The sequence below is a fragment of the Macadamia integrifolia genome, chromosome 9 (assembly GCF_013358625.1).
Source record: "Macadamia integrifolia cultivar HAES 741 chromosome 9, SCU_Mint_v3, whole genome shotgun sequence".
NCBI classification, from domain to species: Eukaryota; Viridiplantae; Streptophyta; class Magnoliopsida; order Proteales; family Proteaceae; genus Macadamia; species Macadamia integrifolia.
In genome coordinates this window covers 4,031,514-4,040,656 of record NC_056565.1, presented here as the reverse complement: position 1 = coordinate 4,040,656, position 9,143 = coordinate 4,031,514, and the positions used below count along the sequence as shown (strand labels likewise).

The 9,143-nt window shown below is 40.6% G+C and overlaps 2 protein-coding genes across 2 annotated transcripts; both read right to left on the bottom strand.

Annotated features, from left to right (window-relative positions):
* Nucleotides 1-2,449: 2,449 nt before the first annotated feature.
* On the bottom strand, nucleotides 2,450-2,944 carry LOC122089020 (aspartyl protease family protein At5g10770-like). Its single transcript, XM_042658425.1, has one exon. The coding sequence runs from the start codon at nucleotides 2,942-2,944 to the stop codon at nucleotides 2,450-2,452; it is 495 nt and encodes a 164-aa protein (XP_042514359.1).
* A 4,732-nt stretch (nucleotides 2,945-7,676) lies between these two features.
* LOC122088385 (heme-binding-like protein At3g10130, chloroplastic) lies at nucleotides 7,677-8,696 on the bottom strand. Its single transcript, XM_042657646.1, has one exon. The coding sequence runs from the start codon at nucleotides 8,497-8,499 to the stop codon at nucleotides 7,888-7,890; it is 612 nt and encodes a 203-aa protein (XP_042513580.1). The 5' UTR covers nucleotides 8,500-8,696; the 3' UTR covers nucleotides 7,677-7,887.
* Between the last annotated feature and the right edge of the window lie 447 nt (nucleotides 8,697-9,143).

Sequence of the window (9,143 nt, the reverse complement as noted above, 5' to 3'; positions counted from 1 at the left end):
ATATATATATATATATATATATATGGGAGAGGGATAGGTATGCCGCCGATATCAAGTATATTAGCGGATAGCACCAATGGGAACAGATGATGGAGTATCATCCAGGAAGGATATGAGGGTCATTTCAGGAAAAGGGAAAAAAGAGATAGACATAATGGGTGCTAGCATACATGATATCGGCGGCATACCCAACATTTTCCCTATATATATATATATATCTAACAGCTTACATGGATAGATAGGGCGGTCTGGTTAGTAGTATCACTTCCAGTCATAGCTTCCATGGCTAAGGATACAAAATGTAGTACTTGATTGTACTCAAGAATACATCTATAATTAATAATCTACAAAAAATTTAGAGTGATTTACATCCCCCTCCCATGTAGTTTGCGTTTATTCCACCCCCCTCCCTTATGTTTTAAAAAATCTCACATACCTCCCCTGTCAGATAACTCGGTTAGTAAACTGTTAGTTGTGGATGTTAAAGTACGATTCTACCCTTTTGCCTTTACCAAAATTTTTAGAGTGATTTACATCCCCCTCCCCTATGGTTTGCGTTTATTCCACCCCCCTCCCCTATGTTTTAAAAAATCCCACATACCTCCCCTTTCAGATAACTCGGTTAGTAAACTGTTGGTTGTGAATGTTAAAGTACGATTCTACCCTTCTGCCTTTACCAAAATTTTTATTACCAGGGATACCCTTATCCCTATCCTCTAACCCAATCCATATAATCGAACCCTCACTTTCACATTTTCACTCAACCCATCACCACGGCAGGGATTCTTGGACCTTCACGGCGATGAAGATACTGACGGCGAGGTGTGACAGATCGATGGCGACGAAGGGATCGACAGTGACGAAGGGACCAGCCGATCTCCACCGCCCTGTGATGTATGTGTCTGAAACCAAACGCCTTACTCTTCCCTTTCTCCGCCTCAACCAAAACAAACAAATCACAGAGAAAAAGAGAGAGTAGCGAGACTTACTTTCGTTGTCCCTTTCTCCACGTTCTTCCTTGCTTTGTTTCAAAATAGTCACCTTGTAAGTCTCGTTGTCCCTTTCTCCACATTCTTCCTTGCTTTGTTTCAAAATAGTCAACCTTTTCCCTATATATATAATAGCTTACATGGCTAGATAGGGCGGTCTAGTTAGTAGTATCACTTCCAGTCATAGCTTCCATGGCTAAGGATACAAAATGTAGTACTTGATTGTACTCAGGAAATTAATATTCTGCAAAAATTTATATACAGACAAAAAGATTGGGGCCACACTAATAGGCCAACAAAAATTGTCAAGTTTAAAAGAAAGTTTTTGGACCAAATCTGAATTTGTCCAAATCTCCTTTAAAATCCATCTCCTCTTTGTGTATGTTTTGTTCCAGTAAGAACAGCCCTGGGGCATCCTTCAATATGGTTTTCTGTCAACAAATAATCAGTTATTAGTAATTGTATTTTTCCTTTAACCACAATACCTATAGCCCAACTTGTAATGCCCTTAGTAGTGTCAGTAATGATCACATACCAGTAATGGATACAGAGGAATGTGTTTATCGGTTCTAATGGACTGATGATGATTCAAGTAGTTAGGCTTATTGGTTAGACATACGTTCCTAGGAATCCAGTCATTACTGGTGATATATATTCATTCCAATGCAGCGGTAAGGATGTTGTGGGGGTTTGGTTTTGTCTTCTTAAATATGAAGTCATTCCTATGTTTTCAAATGAAATAGCATAATATAATAAAAGTGGAGAAAAAGCATTTAAGATATTTCTTCGGTATCAAGCCAGAATTAAACAAATACAAAATAAGTTTCTGAAATGAAGGAGCACAAAGATGTGAAGTGTTTAATCCTAATGGGCTACTGGCCCATATGCGTCTTGTGAAGTCGCAGGAGAGGAAGACATGTCAAATAGTTTCCTGTTTGAAATTGCACAAGGCGCATGTGTTCTCCAACGGCACCGAGTGATCTCACCTTGCCGTGGTTGCAACCCTCTCATCTCTCGCTTCCATCCTAGGCCCCACTACCCCTGCCTCTGCCCTCCCGTCAACTCACCCTGCAATCCCACCCAGCAAAATAAGGATCAAAATCCTCTGTTTTTCTCATCCCTGTTTTTCCTTGTTTTGCTACCTGCAGAACACGACACGTGGCCAACAGAGGATCCAACGGTCAAGGTTGGGTGAGGATTATTACATCCGGTGCGTTGGTCTTAAAGTTGTCCATGTGTCGTGTTCTGCAGGTAGCAAAACAAGGAAAAACAGAGATTAGAAAAGCAGAGGATTATTTTCCGCAAAATAAGGCATCGAATATGGTACGGACATATTTAAAATAGAATAATTTCATTCATCATAAGATTATGAGCTCTTTCTTGGGAACAAAATCAAAATGAGAAGTCTACATTAATCAAATCAACCATTGTGGCAATATAATGTTATATGGGAGTACAAATTAAGGACTTCTTGTGTTTCTATCATGGACTGTTTCAGTACTGCAAGCGTTTGTCCCTAATCCCAGCTTTCCCCCAGTCACATTATAAATCACTTTCAATTCCTCGCTGTTGAAAATTTCCAAGGATCGCCAAATCGTATCAGCATTGTTTGCGGCAAAAGCCAAGCAATAATGAGTTATGTTTGGTTGAATTAGAATCCCAGAGGAATCAATATACAAGTTAGCACCTTCGGCAAAATGCAACACGATGGTTGGTATCGTCGTTGTATCGTATCCATTTAAGTTATAGCAAGTGTCCAGTAATGAATAACCATACTGGGAAGAATGCACGGGATGCTCAAACATTGCTTCACGAAATGCTGATCGAAGCTCAGAATAGGCTGCTGGTGGCAATCGAGTAATGACGGTTCCAGAGTCTACAACGGTTCCTGATGAAGTTGTAGAAACTGATTGTGGGATAGATGAACTATTCCCTCCAACACTTACACCCGTCATACTTAAGATATAGAATGACGGGTACTTCGAATTTGTTAGAAGTGGAGTGTATTAAGGAGCACTAGAAGAAGAAGAAGAGGAGGAGGAGGAAGAAGAAGACTATGGTAAACTTTATATATACATGGGAGAGGTTTAGGAATGCTAGCAAGATGTAATGATCGTTTCTTTTTTTTTTTTTTCGTAATGAATATGGTCCACTATTTCAATATCAGGAAAATGAATCACATGCATGACATTAACACGTAGATTTTTACGCATGTCCCTCACATTCCACCTGTGGATCTTATTCTCTTTCTCCTTATTCAATTTCTTTGGCTGCTATAATATGGGTTGCAGTTAGTTGGTTGCAATACATGCAATAACTAAATTTTGTTAAGAAAAATCGGACCTTGAAAAAAGTTGTGAAATTCCATCCATACAAACAGGAACATAAAGAGTTAAGGAAAATGAACTTGGGGTGGAATAGAACAAACTTGGGCTGGCATCAAGGAGCTGACTAGCTGAGTGAAACAACATGATGACACCGGGTTTGAAAATTCCCCAACACTTTTACGAATCCATAAGCCTCGACTATCTGATCTGAGCAACCAACGAGAAACAAACGAAGAACTATTGAAAGAAATATGAAAAGGAAGTGGTGGGCTAATTCTGGTTTCTCTAACCCACTATTTTCCTTACTCTCAACCTATGGGTTAAGGGTTGATTATGGTTCAAAGCAATTATCCTTTATAGCAATAACCACCCTTTTCTCTACGAAAACTAGGGTTGGATAAAGTCAGTCTAGCGGGTCAAACACGAAGCAGGGAGTGGTTGCTATTTCCTTTAGTAAGCGAATCCAAATTTGTTTCTTCCTTTATATATGATTTCTATAGAGAGAGGGGAACGATTCAGATAAAGCCAATTCTAGTTTGTCAATCTCGTTTTCTAATTGGTATAGAAGGAACTTTAGCCTTCTACCCACGTGGAATGACATTGACGTGCCAGTTCAGAGAAACACCATGCTGGATCGTTTCTAAATGCTCATTGATAGCAAATTAAGTTCCAATGTGAACATACACATGGTGTGGGGCATAAGGAGGAAACAAACTTGGATTCACCTACTGAAGGAAATAGCAATCACTCCTTGCTTCGTGTTTGACCTACTAGACTGACTTTATCCAACGCTAGTTTTCGTAGAGAAAAGGGTGGTTATAGCTATAAAGGATAATTGCTTTGAACCATAACCAACTCTTAACCCATAGGTTGAGAGAGAGAGAGGAAAATAGCAGGTTAGAGAAACCAGAATTAGCCATCATCCATGGCCATTAACTACCAATTCCTTTTCCTCTTTCTTTCAATAGTTCTTCGCTTGTTTCTCGTTGGTTGCTTAGATCAGATAGTTGAGGCTTATGGATTCGTAGAAATGTTGGGGAATTTTCAAACCCGGAGTCATCATGTTGTTTCACTTAGCTCCTTGATGCCAGCCCAAGTTTGTTCTACTCCACCCCAAGGTCATTTTCCTTGACTCTTTATGTTTCTGTTTGTATGGATGGAATTTCACAACTTTTTCATGGTTTTGCTGAACTAAATTTGTGTCCATTGACAAGGGCTATGCCCCCCTATTTCTCGTTTTTTTGATGGAAATACAAGGGCTATGGTTCAATGCTTTCAGGTTCCAAAATGCTAAGCAGGGGGGTACTGCAAGTAACTCACAAACATGGGCCTTGCTCACCGCTGAAGGAAGGGTGGAATGCAAAAGTTCCTTTGTCTTCGCCAGATTCTCATCAATGACCAAACCCATGTCAACTCCATCCATTCAAAAATATTCAACCAAGACTCATCAGTAGCAGATTCTGCAGTTAAAATTCCTACCCACTCTAGAGAATCGCTGGGGATTGGAAACTTTGTTGCCAGGATTGGAATTGGAACACCAAAGCAAGATTTCACAATAGAATTCGATACGGGTAGTGATCTCAGTTGGATACAATGCCAACCATGCTCCGGCCAATGCTATATGCAGCAGGATCCCTACTTCAACTCTTCTGCATCCTCCACCTACTCCAACATCCCATGTGGCTCCAAGGCATGCTCACAACTGAATTCAGCATACTACAGTCAGTCTTGTACCACCAATTGCCTCTACCAGGTCGCATATGGTGACGGATCCTACACTCAAGGGTACCATGCAACCGATACTAACACTGTCTTCCTCTGGTGATGTCTTCCCCAAATTCAAATTTGTTGTGGTCAAAGCAACAAATTCAATGGTCTCGCAGATGGATTACTTGGCCTCGGTCGCGATCGGATCTCTATGGTATCACAGACTTCTCAAAAAGTATGAAAATCTTTTCTCGTATTGTCTTCCATCCCAAAGCAGCTCCACTGGTTTTCTTGCATTCGGTAGCTACGTGGGTGACTTTCCTAGTACTCCTCAATACACTCGACTCTTAACAGATTTGAACTACCCGTCATTCTATTTCATAAATATGACGGGTATAAGTGTTGGAGGGAATAGTTTATCAATCTCACAATCAGTTTTTACAACTTCATCAGGAACCATTATAGACTCTGGAACTGTCATCACTCATTTGCCACCAGCAGCCTATTCCGCACTTCCGTCAGCATTTTGTCAAGCAATGTCTGCGTAATCCAGTGTATTCGATCCAGTATGACACTTCATTACTGGACACATGCTACAACTAAAATGGATATGATACCATAACAATACCAAACATAGTGTTGCATTTTGCTGAAGGTGCTAACTTGTCTATTCATCAGTCTGGGATTCTAATTCAATCAGATAAAACTCATTATTGCTTGGCTTTTGCGGGGAACAGCGCTGATACTGATTTGGCGATCCTTGGAAATTTTCAACAGCGGGGAATTGAAGTGATTTATAATGTGACTGGAGGAAAGCTCTGGGATTTGGGACAAGTGCTTGCAGTACTGAAACATCTCCCTCAGCCCCTGCTCCAGCTCCAACTCCATCAGATACACAAGTCTTTTGTACTCCCATAGACATAATATTGCCACAATGGTTGATTTGATTATTGTAGATTTCTCATTTTTATTTTATTCCCCAGAAAGTGCTCATAATCTGGTTTAGAGATCAGTTATTGTTGCTCTATTTTGAAAGAGTTACTTCTATGTTTTTTGGGTGAATGAGATTTATTAAAAGAAAGAGTGAAAACAAGCATCCAAAGGGAGAATAGAAAAAAACTACAATCACAACAAGGCAACTGGCTACTTTTAGAAGCCTAACCTTAAAGTCCCAAGAGGATATATGATGTGTTGGTTTTTTGCAAATCAGAATCCAATACCAGAATCGTATGGACCCCTGGGACTAATCAGACGGAAGGTCTGGATACCCATCGTTAGCTAAAAAAAAGAATCCAACATCTGAAGACAATTGACCGTTCCTCATTTTAATCTTTAAGTCAATAGAACTCTAGATTTTATTGAAAGTTTAATCAGAAAGAGATGGTATTCATCATCAGTACTCAAACATCCATTCATCCTTAAGAACATTTTCCAAGGAAATTACAATATGAGATGTGTAAGTGTGTAACACTAATCAATTAAACCAATGGCTGTGGCAATCTTATGTTTATGGGAGTACAAAGGGCTTGTGTTTCTATTGGAGTTGCAGGGGCAAAGGAGGTTGTTTCACTGCAAGCACTTGACCCAAATCCCAGCATCCTCCTGTCACCTTATAAATCACCTCAATTCCCCGCTATTGAAAATTTCCGAGGATCGCCGCATCTGTATCAGACTCGTTTCTGGGCAAAGCCAAGCAAAAAACGAGTATTGTCTACTTGAATTAGAATCCCAGACTGTTTGTAGATGGAAGACAATAGGAGAAAAGCTTTCCATACTTTTAGCTGTCTGTTGAAATACTCTTTGCTTATTATTGTTTTCTTAAATATCCACAAAACAAAACTTCAAAGTTACCATGTTAGTGTTTCCATTGTCAGTTTTGTTGCTTGTGTTGAGGTTTTGATGTCTTGTATTCTGTTGCTTACAAAAATGAATCCATTCTAAAAGTCAAGGCATCGAGGTCCAGAGGGATTGACCCTCCTAACACATTATTATCGATATTGACAGGGTTTCAAAGAATCGGCTGGTCCATGGAGATTTGGGGGCGGCAGTCCTCAAGGAACATATTTCGGGGGCTGTATGGGGTTTTACTTTCTTTGTAATCAATCTGGAGTGGTGGCTATAACCTTATTTTCCATTGATACTGAAGTAGGATTCATCTCACCTTGGATAAAGGCAATCTTGTAATTGTGTGATTATTGTTTGTGATATTCACTCGTTTATACATCATTTTAGGTTTTGTGATCTACAATTTGTCCTTGGTTTTTTTCCCTAAGATTGCAACTTTACTATCGGTGAGCAGTACTCTAGGAACGATCCATGGTGTTGATCAGAAACAAGTCTTGTCAGATTAAACATTAGCTTTGTCATCATTTTTCTTTCCTGGATTCCTTCTTGTTCACCTGTTAATGTCTGTTTGCGACAAGGGCTGTTTTTGCTAAATTTATCAAAATTTCTCAAATATCAGCCACTTGGCAATCAGATGGGACTAACATTTTTCGAACGAGTAGACATATTGGCCCAGCAAGCCTGAGCCAGCTTTGAACCCGATAGGGCCTAGATTGGGCATTTCATCAAGCAAGCTGGCTAGAATTGAGATTTCCAAGCCCAGGGTAAAACTGGGTCAGGCCTGGGCAGCAAAAAGGAGCAAAATATAGGAACGAAAGAGAGCTTCATTAAGTAATTTCTTGCAGATAATCTAAAACACTATAGATCAAATGGAACAGGAAAAGAAAATATATAATGAACAGTGAGAAGGAACAAGCCGAGCCTACAACAATGGCAGAATCCCCTTTTTTAAATTTTCATTTTAGAAGAAATAGATTCGATTATAAGTAAATTAATACAATAATCCTGCAGTCTATCTATCACTCAATGGGGACCATAATCTCATTGGTCCTGAAAGCAGGCAAAGTCCAAGGTGGATTGTACCTAGCCAGCAAGAACTCCCCAGCAACCTTATGCCCATCTCTCTCTAAGCTGTCCTTGAGCTTCTCCAACTTCTCCTCCACCACCGCATCAGAAGCCACTCCCGCAAACTTCACAACTCCATATTTCCTCTCCCCTTCCTCCTTTATCATCACTCTCTCGTCGGTCGGTTTGGGGGCATCCTCTGCTTTGCTGTACTTTGAAGGCAATAAGAATTGCATGGTTACCAATTTCTTCCCATCACCATCTCCGCCCTTGGCGGTGACGACAGGAGCCGTCATGGCAATCTTCTCAGAATCCGATGAATGGGTGATGACAGGGGCTGTCATCGCAATCTTTTCTGGTTTGGTGTTCTGGGGTTGGCCCAGAGCGCCGATGTAGTTGGCAAGAACGGTGAAGCCGCCATCGCGGTTTCCTTTGAATTCGGAGGGGTCGTAGGTGACTTGTGCGGCCACCGACGGTGGGTACTTTCGGATCTCGTAGTCGGCGGTGGATTGGAGGACTTCGTACTTGGGTGTTTCGACGGTGATCTTTCCCAATACCATACCCATCTTCGTGAAGGTTCTTGCTTCTAAGAAGACGTGAGTTGTGTCTCTGTCTGTGTGTGTAGCAGAGTGGAATAAAATCTGTGTTTTGGTTCTTCAATCGTATCTGGGGTTTTCTAGAGGAGATTGCATTGTATGAGTGGCTGGAACCCGTCGGTCTATTTTGTGGATTATGCGTGTCCACGATATATATATTTTTTTTTATAAATATTCAAGAGATTTCCTGTTCGCATTTTTCTTTGTCCATAAAAGTGTGCTGCTACCAATGGAATTATCTAGAACACAGTTTCAAAAATGGGAACTGGATCAGAATCGGTGGTGAGTCATGACTCATGACCAATCTTGATTTCGATCGGCTTCCATGAAAGGCAGTATGGCCTCTGTACAAGTATAGAGGCCAATGTGCTAAACAGCTGAAGTATTAATAGAGGGTGAGATTTCGTTTTTCATTAGAGGCAGGATGGTCATTTCATCCCTCATGTTTAGGCACATGAGCTACATTGCTTTATTATGCATCTCACCAGCTATGTTTGGTCCCAAAGGAAATTTTTCAGTAAAATAAAAAGATTGCTGAATTATAGTGATCATAGCCCCAGGCCCACAGACCCCACAAGGAGCAAAGCTTCAACATAGATCTGCATATGCCCCCC

Coding starts and splice junctions, on each gene's coding strand:
- LOC122089020 (XM_042658425.1), bottom strand. CDS start 2,944: ATGACGGGTGTAAGTGTTGGAGGGAATAGTTCATCTATCCCACAATCA.
- LOC122088385 (XM_042657646.1), bottom strand. CDS start 8,499: ATGGGTATGGTATTGGGAAAGATCACCGTCGAAACACCCAAGTACGAA.